At 44.1% G+C, this 17,142-nt stretch overlaps 1 protein-coding gene across 1 annotated transcript; it reads left to right on the plus strand.

Moving 5' to 3' along the window:
• Positions 1–1,988: 1,988 nt before the first annotated feature.
• On the plus strand, positions 1,989–10,981 carry GEM (GTP binding protein overexpressed in skeletal muscle). Its single transcript, XM_010303358.2, has 5 exons — positions 1,989–2,118; positions 3,861–4,204; positions 7,354–7,430; positions 7,910–8,114; positions 9,738–10,981. The coding sequence occupies exons 2-5, from the start codon at positions 3,871–3,873 to the stop codon at positions 10,013–10,015; spliced, it is 894 nt and encodes a 297-aa protein (XP_010301660.1). The 5' UTR covers positions 1,989–2,118; positions 3,861–3,870; the 3' UTR covers positions 10,016–10,981.
• Positions 10,982–17,142: the final 6,161 nt, after the last annotated feature.

Consider the following 17,142-nt stretch of genomic DNA (forward strand, 5'->3'; position numbering starts at 1 on the left):
ATAAATCTCTCCAGTCCTGCGGCGGACAGGTTTTGCTCTTTTACTTGCAGTGACAAATTACAGAGAACTTAAAGAGAGCTAAATGAACCCGAGGTGCAGAGCACAGTACTCCAACCACCCACTCACCTTCATGACTTCCATCATGTTTCAAAAAAATGAGCCACTTCAATTGAGTATGCCGACAGCAAAAGTCTTTTTGCAAACAACTGGCCATGCCATAAACTTTCCCCGACAGAGGTGTTGCTGCATTTTGTGCAGTAAGTACTAAAAGCCACTCCGTACATCCTACGCAGAGGGACGTGGCACTCGGTGCTCTTCGGGATTATCACTCAGCAGCAGAGACTCAGACCCTGATGTGTAAGGGACAGGTGAGGTGAAAATGCAGGACTTGGGGCCAGTTCAGCTGCTGCCAAGCACTGAAACACGGGTGAAGGAAAATCAGGACATATTTTTGCTCAATTCTCCCCTTGGTAGATCTGAATAATTTCCATGTACGTTGCTGAGTATATATTACTTTGGGAAAAGCTCCTGGCTCTTCAAACTTGAGAATAGGCTCAGGAGGTCCCTGAAAATCCTCATGAAAGATGCAGGAATGCAATAAAGCCAAAGGGGAAACAAAACAAGCAGATTTCAATTGGAGAATTTTGTAAAGGTCTGCTTTTCCAAGGGAAAAACAATTTTCCAGCAGAGGAATGTGAAATGAGTGGTAGGCTGCAATCACAGCAAGAGAAGTTCTTTTCTGCAAATCACTGCTCCCTTTATTAAAGGTACGTTGTCAGTTAAAGACTTGCTTGCCTGTAGCAAGAAGGATGAGAAGAATGGGCTCCTGAAAAAAATATTCTTTTCCCTGCTTAGAAACGAAGTTGTTCAGAGTTCCTACGTGCAGAACAAGAATTAGTCACCTATTAGATTTAGGGGCTGATAGAGTAACTAGGAGATTGTATATATGAAGGAAAGCTGTAGGAGCTTGGTTTTGAGCTCATAGTTAATCCAGAGTCTAGATAATTGAAAGCTGACTACAGAGTTTCCATAGATTTTTACATAAGTTGTGGTACCCCTCCCGAGTAGTTCTGTGAAAGCTGATTACTCTTCATTTGTTAATCAAGAGGTATTTTGCATACGTTGTCACCTGGTGGCACACGTTGGGGTTTTTTTTTTCCTTCTGGCAAAATTTCTTCTGCCAATGAGCTATGAGATTATAAAAATGTAAGGAGCAGACCCTGGGTTTGTGGCATGTACACTATATATTCGTCTTTCCTGTGGACAGGATCAGCACTGTGCTACTCCGACTTTGTGCAGACTTTGTGGCTCCTGATGCATCTTTGCCACCATCCAGCTGGAGAAGCACTGAATTTATAGCTGGATGGTTTTTCAAGCCCCTGCTAGTAAAGGGTTGCAGCAGAAGTGAGAGCTGATTATACAGTTCAGGAAACTGGGTGCAGTCACTTGGAGGCTGACAGGAAAAAAAAGATTGTATACATTAGAGTTTTTTAAATAAAACAACAAACCAAACTAAAATCAAACAGAAAAATATTCCTATTTTTAAGCTAATTCCAAAATAACATTCAGATATTTTATTCCAAAGAAACGTTTTGTCCAGCAGGGGGGTTAAGTGTATTTTGCAGACAGCGAACATGATACATTTACAGCATTTTACGCATTAATGAAACTTAGGTCACTTTTTAAACATCATTAATTTTGATAACGTTTGAATGAAAAACTAAGTGAGGCGAAATGGCATGTATTATTTTTTTTTTCCCACTTTCCTGTTTTCATCATGCAAGAACTAAATGTGTTTATTTTACTGGCAATATTAAGAGAATCATATGATTTTGAGTAAGTCTTTTGAGATTATTTGCAAGTTTTTGCTCTTCTGCATGTCTGCTTCCTCCCAGCTGGGGGCTGGCTGTTGTATGGAAAGGCCAACCACGTCACGGAAAAGCCCTGTCTCTGATCAGATGGGCTTAATATAAACCAGGTTTGCTGAGAAAGAATTAAAGAGGCAGCCCCAAAGCAGGAGAGGATTTACTTCTGCCGAGGAGCTCAGCGTACCGCAGCCCGAGAGAGAGAAGGGCAGCGCGAGCAGAGGACCTGGCTGCCTGGAAGAGCCTGGCAGAAGTAAGGCAGCGTTGGTTCGGACGCAGTCTTTTACTGTCGATGCTAGAGACCCAGGCAGCTAAATGCAGTACGGGGTATCAAAATGAGTTTGAACTTAGGAGTGCTGCCTATGATAGGGCTTTGTTTAATGATGGATGATAATTTGTTAAGAGCGAAATCGTAAAATGTTCATGTTTGTGACGGTTTAGTGAGTGAGTGTTTATTGCAGGTTGTGAGTTAGGCTCTGTTGTTTGAATCGGAGATGACTTTTCTCATCTGGTTGTTTCAGTGGGGAAACTGCAAGGAAAAAACGCGTTTTAAAATGCAACCGCAGTAAATATTTCGTTTGTGAAGCAGCCTTTGCTTGGTCTGTGATTTCTACTGTAGATATATTTCTTGCTGACAAAGTTACTGTGGCTAGGACCGTGCAAACGATCTCATTTTGCCCCTAAGTACTGCACATCACAGAGAAAATATTGAGTATGTGGTAGTAAGTTCAGATAGGGTGTGCTTTTTCTGTGTATTTGTCCTATGTCCTGCTATGCGTTTATTAACAGAAGTTTTCAGTTTTGCGTGAAGAGGAATAGGGATTTGTACGTGTTGTTTTGATGCTTTGCTGTACTTTTTTTCGTTCACCACCTACTATTCAGGTTTGAAAGTGGCCGAGTGGCATTTCGCAGACAATTATCCTATTTACTAATATGGAGAAGGGAGCCGAGAAACATCAGATATATGGCAAAAAGCAAAATGTCTAAATAACTGTCACTTCGGGAACTGGAATGCATCAAAGTAACTTTCCTAAAAATGGTAGCTGTTGGCCTGTGAGAATGACATCACTGTCCTCTGCCTCCAAGCAAAGCAAAATAGAATTTGCTGAGTAAAATATAATTAAGAGCCATTCTTAGATAAGAGTGAACCTGTCTAGCTGATTGTGCAGTAAATGAAGTTGTTGATTTAATATCCATAAATTTATGAGATTTTTCTCCCAGCGCTACCTCCTGTAGTGTCTAAAACCTGTATCTCCTCAGAAAAGCTGTTGGACTTGACTGTGTGCTCCCTCTTACCAGCCCAAAAGCTACTGGCTGAAGCAGAGTCATTCTTCATTTACCCAGCTGTAGATGAGATCCAAGTTTACCCCATCATGGCAAGACTTGCTTGCATGGCTATTTTCTTGTATCAGGGTTGTCTAAGGCTGCAGCAAGTGATGCCTTATTGCTTTCCCAAAAGTTTCAGCTCTTAACTGAGACAATGCGAAGGATGCTGTACACCCAGCTGCATTGGGAGATGGAGGCAACTGGGACCGGTGCCTCTGTTTGCCCCCAGTTAAGCACAAAGGATGGGGAGCAGTACCTGTAGGTGCTGCCTGTACCATAGGGTGCCTCTCAGCAGGGATGCAGCTCCCATGTAGGACAGCTCTGGTAGATGCTACCCCTTCCTTCTCCTCCTGGGACACAGCAATGCCTCGCTCTCTCCAAGGCTGGGCTGCACCTAGCACAGCCGTGAGCTTGTAAAGGCTAAACAAAGAAAGGATTTTGCATGTGAGGGTGGTATCATCCTTAGGAAAAAACCTCTGACTCACTAACTAGAAATATTTCTTTCTGTACCAGCAACTACGAAAGAGTGCAGAAAGTCTCATTCTTCTTTTGTTGTATACTAGATTCTATAGAAGAGCAGGACGTGCTGCCTTGAAGTTAACAGGAGAGTGTTAATGCGTTTCTAAATGTTTTGTGGGTAACACTTGTGGTTTCCCTATTTCTCATTAGGGGTAAAAAAATGACCCTCAACAACGTTACCATGCGTCGCACCCACAACAGCAGCCTGCAGCAGCAGCAGCAGCGATGGAGCATCCCTGCCGACGGAAAGAATCTGTTGGTCCAGAAGGACTCCAACGAATACAACCCGCAGAAGCGATACACCATCAGTCCTGATGAATATTACAGAAGGAGCTGGTCCTCGGAGTCGTCCGACTCCGTAATCTCCTCTGAGTCTGGCAGCAATTGCTACCGGGTGGTGCTGATCGGGGAGCACGGCGTAGGCAAGTCCTCGCTAGCCAACATCTTTGCGGGAGTGCATGACAGCATCGACAGTGACTGCGAGGTGCTGGGAGGTAGGTCGTTATGTCCTTGGGTGCTTGTGCTTGCTTGCAATCGGCTCTGCCAGTAGTAATTGCACAAAAAACCAGAGAGGCCATTTAATCAAAAATTGAGGTAACAAACATCAAAACTGATTCAACTCATGCATCTCTCTTAAGAAAACAAGAAAGCAAAGTAAGATGAGTAAGATACTCACCAACAATGATTGAAAGCCTCTGAAAGAGAACAATTCAGATTCCCATGCTATTTCATTTCAAAATACCCATTGGAAACTGCCTCATTCCTGCCTGTGATGATGCTACACAACAGGCTGGTCCGGCTTTCAGGCTGGTCCAACATTTGTGTCACCACTGGCTCCATGGGGCTGACTCAAGCTTTCTGTGGGGGAGAAAAAAACAACTGAAGGTCCTCATGGTCTACAAGCATGAAATGCTTAGAAATAATATATAAAGAAAAATAGAAAAGCCACTGCTGAGTCCTTCAGTCACCTCCAAAATATTTGCCATTAGAAATCATCTCAGCTTTTCCGTATAAACACATTGCCTCAGCATAGGCTATATGCAGTTTGAGGAAAACATGTCTCCTCCTCATTTCATGGAACTTGCACAGCATGGGTTCCCCCAGAGGAAAACCAGACAAAGGTCCTTCAGCAGTGTAGAAAAATTCCTGTTGCCCAAACGGGGAAAAGGCAGAAGCTGTAGGGTTTTCTTTGATGCTTCCCCCTTGCTATCCTCATCTGCTTTGTTTAGCATTGCAAAGTGTTCTTTAATCCCAAAGATCAGATCATGCAAAAGGTGAAGCTGCGGCACCAAGTCCTGAGCTATATTGTATGCAAGATGTTGATGCGGAAGGGTTGTGCTGCATCAGAAGTCTGCTGAGGCTCTAAGGACGCAGCCACTGTCACCTTTTGAGGACACACAGGTTGCTGGCTGGTTTTGCTTGTCAGTACACAGGACTTTCCTCGTCTCTCCCGTATCCCTTCCCTCTCCTGCCTGTACTCCCGTGGTGCGATGGTGCCAGTGCTAGCACAGAGAGTTTCTGGGCTTCTCTTCCAGCCTTCAGTGGGGCACAGGCAGGACAGTCTTTCGTGTCTTTAACTCTCCAGTTAGGAGAGGTTTGCCCAGGATTTAATACAGCCCAGCATCAGGAAGGTCAGACCCACATTTTCCTAGCTTGCTGTCACAGACTGGGGGCACAGATCTTTGTGCTTTGGGGGACTTGAAGTTCCCCACAGTGCAGTCACCCTGAATCAGCTATTCAGGTGTGCTTTGTCTTCAGTTTGTCCACTGACTTTTCCCATAATCCCACCAGCTTCTCAGCCTGGACTGTCTCTGATAAATGTTTTCCTAGTCCTACGCAAGTGAACTAGAGTATGACCCTTGGGCAAGAAGTCAGAAAATGCAGCTGATTTGCTTTGCACACTCCTTTCAGACAGTTTTCTTCTCCATGCAAAGCCGTACGGTTTCCCCTTTCCTTCGCGCTCCCAGCAATACTGCTTGGAGTGTAGCAGGGACGGATTTTCAGGGCCAGCTCTGCTGAGGTATTGAAAGCTTGCTGGTTTTAGATATCTCTCTCTTTAGTGTCAGCTTCAAAATAAGCATGAGATGAACAAATTGCTCACTTCCAGTGTCTTTTATCCTATGGAAGTTCCTTAGGATTGACCAAGGTGCAAATCAGTGCTGAATACGACCATTTGGGCATAATATTTTTGAGGAGTGTGATTACGTATTTGTAGCCTCTCTATGTGAACAGAGTGGAGAAGCAGCATCCTCTGGATGTTGTCCTCTGGTGTATATGGAGCTTGTTCCCACGCAGATGCTCGGTCAGTTGAAGAAACTATTCTCCAAACTTTAGCTTACAACCTGGAAAATTTATTACAAGAGAGGATGGTGTCAGGGTAGCCAACTCGCAGAGGGAATACAGCTGCTTTTATGGACAGGCTTTGCTACTGACTGTAAGATTAAGCTAACACCTGAACACAAATGTCATGCTATTGGCCCTGCAAGGGAAACTGCTCCTATCGATTAGCTCTGTCTTTTTATTCTCGCCATTTTAAGCTGTGTCAAGCCTGGGCTCTTTTTGATTTTATTTTAAATGTGTAATATTTTCGGCTCATTCTTTTGCATGAATGTAGATTCTTGGCTTCGAGGAAAGGCTCTGATTACAATTTAGTGGAAAACTCACTCTGTTACTGCCCAGCAGAAGTTTTATGAGGCAGGGGTTAAGACACACTCCTATCTACAAGCGTGGTTGGGACAGACCCCTTAAACAGTGTGAGGGGTGGTATGCTGAGAAGCCCTAAGCCTGGCATTTTTCACTGAACAGTAATGCAAGACTAGGGATGGGTCCAAGGCCATTATCACTCATCCAAATGTCCCCAGGTTTGGGGACAAGAAGGAAGATTAGTATTCGAAGCAGAAGCTAGACTGAGATTTCACAGCAAGGGTTGACTGAAATTATGAGTACAGCCCCGCCCCCCCCCCCCCCCAGTACTAAGCAGAATTTTGTCACATGGCATATATAATCTAGGTATGAATTTTTGTGGCCTCAGTACAAAAATAACTGAACTTCTGTGGTATGTTGATTCTTTTGCTTTTTGACATCAAATGTAATATGGGAAACCATGAAGTGGGAGAGAACTAGGACGCAGCAGAAGTCTCAATCTCTCTAAAACTCAGCAGCTCTTGTCTTACAAAACCCTGTCCTCATTGCCTGGTAGGCTGTTAGCTGTATTACTCTCAGCAGTGGTGACTGTTCACCCGTAAACTGTCCCTGCTAAAGTGAAAGCAAATAGTTTCCATTACTCAGCCTCTCTGGACTCCGCTGCTCCCATGGGGCAAATGTTCAGCCTTTGGTTATTTCTTCCACTGGTTCTATTTTCTCTCTCCCACATAAGATAAAGAGAATATCAGCCAAAATAATGAACATTTCCTTTCCTGATCTTTCAGCCTCCTTCATATATCATGGAAAGACAACCAGTAATGAACAGAGGGCAGGTTCAGTGCTGATGGAAATGAGGAAAGAGCTGAATGTGAGCCAGCATAAAGTTTGGCTCAATAACTTGAACTGTGAACAAATTATACATATTCAACTACTTCTTTTTTTCTAATGTATATGATGCCACAAAATAATATATTACCAACCTTTCTGCTTTTCTTTCCAGAAGACACGTATGAAAGAACCCTGATGGTGGATGGGGAAAGTGCAACTATTATACTGCTCGACATGTGGGATAATAAGGTACTTTAATTTGTTCTAGGCAAGTGCCAAACCAAAAGTGCATATGAATGACTGCTAATATCAAAAGTAGGTATCTTTTGTGAAAGAAAGTAGGTGTTTTCCATACATCAAGATCAGGGAAAATATAGGATTAACCCCACCCCTGCCCCAAGCCAAGTATGCCTAATGGCTTTGCAGTGTGAGCCTGAGAAGTGCAAGCCTTCTTTATTTTTTTAATGATAAAACAAAACATTCAAGCCATTTTTCCAGACCATGTTCATTCCAGTCTAAAGCCAGCACAATGAATTATTTGGGGCAAGTTTTGCCCTCCTTCGTGGTGAAGTATTCATACCATCACTGCATTGGAATTACTTTTAGTATAACTGTGATTCAAACTATACCCATTACAGTTACAGCAGGAATGTATTTGAATTCTCTAATGTTATACTTTCTAAGTAAAATCCACTCTGGGCATAACAATGACCATTTCATTTGAACAGCGTGAGGGAGAATGGATTCGAGACCACTGCATGCAAGTGGGAGACGCGTACTTGATTGTCTACTCCATCACAGACCGAGCAAGCTTTGAGAAGGCTTCCGAACTCAGAATACAGCTCCGCAGGGCGCGTCAGAAAGAAGATATCCCCATTATTTTGGTTGGCAACAAAAGTGACCTTGTCAGGTGCCGTGAGGTTTCAGTGGCAGGTAAGGAAAATGATGAGTATAAACCAGACATAAACGTTAAGAGTCATCTAGCAGCTTTTGAACAAACTGTAGAGCTCTGGCTGAGGGAGTGCACTGTGATCGGGACTGGGCGATAAAAGAGCAATACAACAACAGAGGACTGGAGCAGAAGGCAGAGGACTGGGAGGGGTCTGCCAGGTCCTTAAGCTTCCCTTGGTAATGCTGTTACATGTCTGATAATCCCTTTCCTAAAGTTATTAAGTACCATCATAAAAGCAGCTTGAATTTCTTCCCTTCCAGCTCCTAGTGTAAGACCACTGCAATACGTGACTTCTCTGCTAGCTTGAAACCCTTTGGATTTCCAATACATGTTTATACATAACGAGTTTAGCCCCCTTATTGTGCTACCAAAGATTATATCTTTTTATATAACTAGTTCTCTGTCCTCCTTGATGAATTAAAATTCCCTCTCACTCTTCATTTTGCTAGACTAGGCAGGGATTGTGCAGCCTTTCAGGAGAGGTCTCCTTGCTGCTTGCTTAGGGATGCTAAACCAGCCCTCCCTCTGCTGCACATAAATGAATAGCCACTAAGCCCATAAATAGGAATGGAGAGACTACTGGGAAAGCTGCTGCCGGCTCTCTAGGTCTGCAAGCATCATCTTGTCTTCCCTGAGGCTTAGGTGACACAATATAACACACAGCAATGCACTAGATGATCTTATCTTGGCCCATCAGAAACACGGGTTCCTCCGCTGCTTCTCTCTGCAGCTGTTCTGCTCTTCTCTTTCCCAATTGAGCTAGGCTTCTTTTTTTTTTTTTTTCCACTGGGGATGTGCACAGTTCCTCTGGCTCCTGTCACAGTTGCCTCAAGTGAAGAGTTTGAACTGAGGAGTTCATTGGGAGCCCAGGGATGCCTGTTTGCCTTCTCGCTCCTCCTGAAAAATCTTTTGAAAGATGGCAGATGTATTCATGTCACTTTAGTCACCCTGGCGATATGTTCACAGCAAGCCAGAAGACAGAATAAATCACCTTGTGTGTGAAAGACAACTGTTGTGGTTAGCTTAAGCTCATATAATAAAGGATAAGAACTATGATTTCAGATGTACCTCTAAAGCCATAGACATAGTTCTGCCTTTATTTATGGGTTTTGTATATGGTGTCTGTTCACACTAAAGTTGCTACTGTCCCAAGACCCTGGTTTACACCCATGACCCATGGAGGAGGACTAGCACCTGCCTCCTATGCTGTGCTGTGCGCATGGAGGGTGCTGTCATCACCCTTTAATGTGACTTGAGGGAGTCTGCACGTAAGATGACCAGGTGGGTTTGAGTCACTGCTGACCTCTCAGCCTTCAGTGTCTTGGCGCAAGTCGGTCAGCCCCAGCTCCCTTCACAGCTGACGGCGGGAACTGGGCTTTTCCAGGAGGGGATTCACCCCCCCTCGCTGGGAAGGGACTGTGACACAGAGCAGATGAATCATGGGCTAGCAGGCAGCATTGGGTGATTAAAGACTTATCCGTGCCTATATTAGGCTTGAGGAATTCCCCTGGTGGTGCTGGCTCCCTGCACGTGGCAGCCTGCGGCCGCTTTGCCTCCCCCCTGCTCGTGATGCCTGGTGACATATCCACCTTGCAATTTTGCAGAGGGACGAGCCTGTGCTGTCGTGTTTGACTGCAAGTTCATCGAGACCTCGGCAGCCGTGCAGCACAACGTGAAAGAGCTGTTTGAAGGCATCGTGCGGCAAGTCCGGCTCCGGAGGGACAGCAAAGAAAAGAATGAGAAGCGGCTGGCGTACCAGAAACGGAGAGAGAGCATCCCCAAGAAAGCCAGACGGTTTTGGGGCAAAATAGTTGCCAAGAACAACAAGAACATGGCCTTCAAACTCAAGTCCAAGTCTTGCCATGACCTATCGGTACTTTAAGAACGCTGGACTCTGCCAGAGCTTGTGGCATTTTGTGGACATTATCTAACTATGTTGTGGGACAATCAATCAATCTATATTAGATTGGGCTATCAAAGTGACTTAGGTTCACAGTTGTGATTGTGATGATACGTGCTGGCATAAGAACAGCACAATGCATGGAAATATCTCTCTCCCCTTTTTTTTTTTTTTTTTCTTTTGTCAGTAGTTTTAAAAGAAAATTATAGACCAGAATGACCCAAAGTTATGCTGGGAAGTGTTCTGGAATATACCTGTTCGTTCTTCTCTCACCTTCGGATGATAGTGTAAGAACCTCAAACCGTCATGACTTGGGAAGTGAATACAACACTCTTTACTCTTTCTCCTTGTTATTATTATTTCTTTTTTAAAACTGTGTAAAGAATTGAGGAACTGACTGGGTATTGGTCCTTTGCCAGTTGGCTAGTCAGGCTTGAGCACCCACAGCTGAAAAACCTGCATTTTTGTAGAATAGCCACCAAGACACTTGTTTTGTTTTGCCTTTTTTTTTTTTTTTTTATTTCAAGGATTGGTTTCAATGAGTTTACACATCTCTTTGAAAATATTTAAAGGAAAAATCCTATAGTCAAAAAAATTTTCCTCTCATATTTTCATATTATGGGACTGTTTAAAAATCATAGTAAAATTAAAGTGCAAGTTGTATCAAAGTGCATCAAGTGCAGGATGCCAAACCTTTATAAATCACCTGAGCTTTTTTAAGAAACCACATGGACTTCTTGTATCCAGCCTTGGCCTTTCTCTATGCCAGAGCTATGCTGTATTTATTGTTGTGCAAAATAACAAGCATTTTAATGTTGAGGGGAAATGTATTTATTACCAAGTTTCTTAAAAGAATAATGTTAATTTTATTACTGTTTTCTATCTAATATCTTTTTCAGATATGCAAGTTTTTACTTACATGCCTTGTAATAAAATAAATAAAATATATGACTGCCTTTGAGTCTCATTGGGAAATCCCTAAGAATTTTTTCAAGTTGAGAAAATATTTTGAATGCTGGGCAAGATTCCTACATGAAAAGTACAGCGAGGATTCCTTATATCTCTGAACACAGGCTACTTAGCAACCTAGGATCACAAAGCAAGAATTACCCGGAGCCTCAAAGCTACAAGCACATGCTATCCCTCATGTGCTAATGGGGTTGTGGTGACAGAGATAAAAATAAATCATTCCTAAAAAAGGTATTTGGCCTTAAGCCTGAAAATGCTTTAGAAATGCAGATCAGTACCGTGACCCTAATTTTGGAGACGAAAAGAAGAGAAAGGCTACATTCAGGGACAGAAGGCAGGTAGCTGGCATGGTGTGTGCCTTAATCCTCAATTACTGTTGGGTGTAATTGTGTTATTTTCCTCCTGACTATGCTGGGTTTTGTGGGCACACCACAGAGTTCAAGGCAGAGGTACAGTCATTACATTTTGCCTGCAGATGGCTCAGAAAAGCCAAATCTCCAGCCCAGCAGCTCATCTTCCATGATGATGAAGGCAATGAATTGCAACACTAATAAGGTAAGAATTGGGTTCCCCATCTTGGGGTGTGTGGCTTTCACGCACCAAATGCTCTGGAAAGGAGTGAGCTTGCTGAGTGGTTGCCCAAAATTGCCTCTGTTGAGGGGATGACTTTTAGCAGTTCTCTAGGGGTAAAATACCACGTTGCAGGATGTCTCTGCACTTGTGTGGCATTCCAATCTCCCTGGAAGGGAATTCCTGATCTAGAATAAACCATTGGCAAGAACAGAAAACAACAATTTGAACAGAGCACAGACAAGATCCCTGTCACTGGATTTTGAGTGAATGCTTTTGAGTTGTCAGCATGCAACTTAAGGTCGACCCAGAGCAGTCTACAGAATGATACTCACTCCAATAGCAGTTTTCAGAACTTTTAAATGCTCAGAACCTTTTCCCCATTAAAGAATGAAAAAAAGTCACACAAATTAAACAATTTTTTAAGAACTGAAAGTATAGCAGAACACGACCAGCACATTTCCTTAGTCTGTTCTGTGTCTGTCAAGCTATGGACCCAACAAATCTCAACCAAGGAGGTTTTGAAGAAGTATAAAACATTCATGTTGATCATACAGCCTTTAGAGGTAAAAGCCATACATGTTCACAACATCACTGGATGCACAGATGGTGTAATAAAAATTTGGAGTTACCTAGTAAGTTTTCATGCCCTCATTCATCTCCTTCCTTTCCTTCCCAGGATAACAAAATTTTCTTCTAAAACACATGATTTTTTAAAGACAGCCCCCCCCCCCCCCCCCCCCAATGTGGTAGGCCCATTCCCCAGAGCTGTCACAAAGAGCCATGTGGTGGTCATGCACAGCATGCCATATCACCACGTTTTTCCCATGGCCACGGGGAACAGGCATCACTGGAAGTCTGTCTCCTGGGGCTGCTGCTGGACCAGGGCTGCTCCCTCTGAATAGCGCGGCATTGCCTCTGGACCAAAACAATTTGAAGAGCTGCCTCCACCTTGCATGTCCCAGTCAACCTCCTGCTGGACCTCTTGGTCCACCCTGCAGGCTCCTGGCTTGCCCTGAGCTTTCAGGGAGAGCATGGAGGAAGCTGTGGGGTGAAGAACCACCAGCAACAGCACCCCCTCCATGGAGCTGTTGCTTCAGTTTGCTCAGACACCGTCAGGGCGTGTTACTGTCCAGCCTCTGGATATGGAGTGAGAGAGTTGGTGCTGAGCATCCACGCTCAGTGTGTTTCAGGGCTTTTCTTGCTTTGGCCCCGGTCTAGCCTGGTCCTGTGGACTAAACGTCCACCTGGGACTGCAATGCCTGAGTTGCACTGCTGAAGGGCACCGTGAGTTTCACATGAAAGGGACCTTGGTCATCTGCTGTGATCTACACGGCTGCAGCAAGCTGGGCACAGAGGTAGGGCCAGGTCTTTCTTCTGCAGCTTATGAGATGAATCTGAGTCATGGTTTTAGCTGATCATCACCAGAGTATCAAATACAGAAATGCTTACTATATATAACAGTTAGTGTACCTGGAATGACTAATTAATACCAATTTAATCTGGAATGCTGACATTTCAAACCCTTAATATCCACAGTCCCTCTGTTCATCTCAGATGTGAGTGTCCAAAACTGTGGAGTGGATCAATCAGCGATTCTAATCACTGCCCTAGCTATTTATTAAGTCAGGGCTACAATGACAAATCCTAATGCGATAATTACAACGTCGGCCCCAGAGATCTGGCAGTAGCTGTGGAATACGTGAGTCACAGCAGTGAGTGCACCAAGGCCAAAATGGCAAAACTCACGGAGTCCAAATAAAATAAAATAAATACAGCAAACAAAAAAAAAGTCTAGGAACACACAACATGCCAATTATAGCTTAATAGCTGTTATAAAAAATCTTTTTAGGAAGATAGATCAGATCAGCAAGAGGAATTAGGGGGGCATGTCCAGCTTTAATTAATCTAATCATGACAGATTAACTGCAAGAAGAAAGTTTTACTTGTTCTTTGGAACAAAACTACGCGAAGGAATTATTCATTATTATGACGCTGTGTGGATTTACAGGGTACTATGTGCTTTTGGATTTGGGAGAATTATAGATAAAATTTAGCCAATAAAAGACAGACATATTGAATAAAATCAATAGATGCACTGTGGAGTTAACCCTCACATATACAAACCTTTCAGCATAACCCCTTGGAAAGCTTTAAAGACCATGGACCAGAGTTCTCTCTCTTGGGCTATTTGGAGTGCAGATATAAATGGCAGGAAGGCCTCCTGACAGCAGCAGTCCCGGTGATGATAACGTGATCTATAGAAGGCTGCAGAAGGGTAAGGAAGCAGTTGATTTCTGTGCAGTATTGCCTCTGTGATCAGCTACAGCTCCTCCTTCTCTCTGGGAAGGCTTTTTAGAGAAAGCTGTGGCACCCAGAGAGGAGACGAGGTTGCTAAGGAGTACTAATGGTGTTTTACTGGTGAGATCCCTGGACTAATAAATTCTTGAATCTCCAAAAGTCAAGCCTGCAACTCATTCCTTGCAATGCCTCTGAAAACTGTAGAGCTGAACATATTGCCTAAATCATTCCCATGTCTGACCCGCCAGTGCAGGAGATAAAAACCAGCGAGAGCTGTGGGGCTGGTCCTCCTCTGACTCTCTTCTGGACTCACTAGAAACCATTGCTCAGCTAGGAGGGCAAATGCTGTGGGCTGTGGTGGTGTTCAGCGCACTGCTGGTGTTTAACAGATGTGGCTTCCAGATGCACAAAATAGTATTTAATGAGAACTGTCCACCTTGCCTGCAGTGCCCATCAGTTCTGGTTCAGTGGGGTAGCACAGGACTAACAGGGCAGGACAAAACGTGGGTTCTTGTCCACTTGTAGGATTCATGCAACGCTAAGCGTGTGGTAGCACCCAAGGCACACGTGGCATCCTGTGTTAAAATGATACTAAATGTCATGTTGCTGGTCATGCTCCACCAGCACTTTTAAACGTGGCAGACTCCATGGGAGATTTATGTAAATGTAGCCTCCTCCAGCTGAAAAAGGGAACACCATGTTATGCTCTTCACTATGCTCCAGAAAGGCTGTGAAGCAGCCTTGCTCCTGCTGTTGCTTCCAGAAGGAACCATGGGCCAGTGACCTGTGGGTGTAGGGACCCAACATCGGGTAGGGACAGCTGCAGGAAACAGAGTGAATCCCAGCATCTGCCACGACCAGAGAACGTGTGACGTTAGCCTGCAGCCTGACACCCTCCCCACCTGCCCCCTCCTTGTGGTGCTCTCATCCCAGAAATCTCCCGCAGATGTTCTAGCAAGCCCGACCTCCTCTCTCAGTGATCACCTCACACAGGTGCCTGCAGTATTTCTGCATTTATCTTCTGTGATCACATTGGTAAGGTCATCAAAGTAATGGCTTTTTGCCTAGAGAGACTGAAAATCAGTGTACTTGTGATTTTAGCAATTTTGCTGCAACAGGTTCCCTGCTGTTATTGACAGTGAGGACAACACACCCATGTGAGAACACAACAGTCCATTGTGGCTCACTTTGCACTACCAGCACTGTCTCATCATCTGGTTAATAATTTGCTAAGAAAATTATTAGTGCAATGCACTTCCTCCAGGTTATGAAACTTACGCCTGAGTAATTTTAAAATTGAATGACTTGCTAAGTGGCAGTCATTTCTAAGCAGAGACTCTGCGTGTGTACTCAAAAGCCTCCAGTTTATACGGGTTGCCCGGAGTCGAACTCTGACTGCTCTTTGGGCCAACAGGAGAAAGGGAGGTGGGAATTTTCAATGGGGAAATTCAGACTGTCACATGGGTACACTGAACCATGTCTGACTTCGTCTGTACATCCTCTGTCCAGGGACTAGTGTCTCTTCCCCGCTTGCACTGGTGTCTCAGTGGGTGCAGCCAGCCCCAGGATGCCACATCCCCCCCCAGACCTGACACTGCCCACCTGGGGCAAGGGGAGCAGGCAAGGGAGCTGCGGGGGAGGCACTGGGCAGGCACTGGGCAGGCACTGGGCAAGCAGCACTCCCGTGGGAGAGGGAGCACAGCGACCGCCCCTCTGGAGGAAGGACCTCCAGCTCTGCTGAGTTTTGGACCCGTTCTCCTCTGACTCTGCATGGTTTTCACTGAATTGCTTAGTGGTTTAACTTTTGCTGAACTCCGAACAGACCTCAATAATTTTTACTCAGGATGCTATTTCTGTGTCTACCTGTGACTTTCACTAGCATGTGTTCTAGAGAGTGACAAAACATTGTTCTCTTTCCTGCTTTCAGTACACTTCCTGATTAGATCCCACCTTTCGTTGACATATTGGGCTGCCATTGCACACTGATTTCAGACCATGGCCAACAGTGACTGTGCACATGCCATCTTTTTATCCACTCACTTGACTTTAGAGTTCCTTCATCACCAAAAATAGTTTTTATGTAAACTATGCTCCATTTAAATGCAGTGAACATCACTTTCATGTACAACTTTGAGAGCAACCAGACAATTTATACTGCGCTGCTCTTGTCCTAATTAGGGATTTAAATACATATGTTTGGCTGCAGGATACAACTCCTATATTCTGACTGCAACAAAACTTATCTTCATAAGGATTATTGGATCAAGGCCTTCTAGCAGATAAAAATCTTATACGGACACCTGAAAATAGGTGACAAGTTGGTAAAGGGCAGCTCTGACAACTCTGCCAGCGTTTGGGATTGCATTACACAATAAGCAAGGACACCTTTAGTACTTGCAGATGTTTGCTCAAGCAACTAGTCCAGTTGATGTTACTCACACTAGTGGCATTTTGAGGACTACACAGCGTCCTTTTCATCAAACCAAGAAAGGACTAAGTACCAAAAAAGGATCTGCTGTTTTATTTGTGAGTAAGAAGTTATGTTATTCTCTCACATGAAAAGGAAATACGTCATGGTTTCATTTGATCCATCCAATACTTTCTTTAAGGTGTGTTCTTATCTCAGATGAGTGGGGCCTGGAAATGTCCTGCACTTTGGCACACACTGAAACAAGATACTGTATTGAGACTAAATGCAAACTTTTCTCTAAACTGGTCCGAGCTGGAGGCATGTTGGATGGAGAAAAATTAAATTTCTGTGCAAGTATAATTTTCCATTTGGGTGGTACAGGTAACCTCTTCCATAACTTGCTGTCCAGATAACCAAAAGTCATTAAAAATGGCTACAAGTCATGAAATAGCATGTAGATCCACTAATTGACTCACATTGGCTCTGAAAGAGTAATTTCATGCATAAAAATTGGTTGGAAAGAGACATCTCTGAGCTTACAGTGACCTCAGGGTTAAGGATTACATCTTAAATTTATTCCTGATCCCTTCCTTGACTTCAAATCTGATGATAGCTAGGCTACTTAACAAACATGTATCTCAATTTGCCTTCTGCCTGCTGAGAGCAGTACTGCCTCCTATTCTGCCATACGTGGTTGAAAGATGTCATTTTGAATGCCTGTGCAGGACTCAGTGCTGCCTGCTGCATTTTGGGAAGCGTGTTCCTCAAGAAGCAGTAGGTGACCACCAGCCCTGCCAGCCCCCACATGCAGCACAATGCATCTGCTCCCCAGGGACCTGTGGATGACAAGAAACATGGC

Source organism: Balearica regulorum, chromosome 2, assembly GCF_011004875.1.
Source record: "Balearica regulorum gibbericeps isolate bBalReg1 chromosome 2, bBalReg1.pri, whole genome shotgun sequence".
NCBI classification, from domain to species: domain Eukaryota; kingdom Metazoa; phylum Chordata; class Aves; order Gruiformes; family Gruidae; genus Balearica; species Balearica regulorum.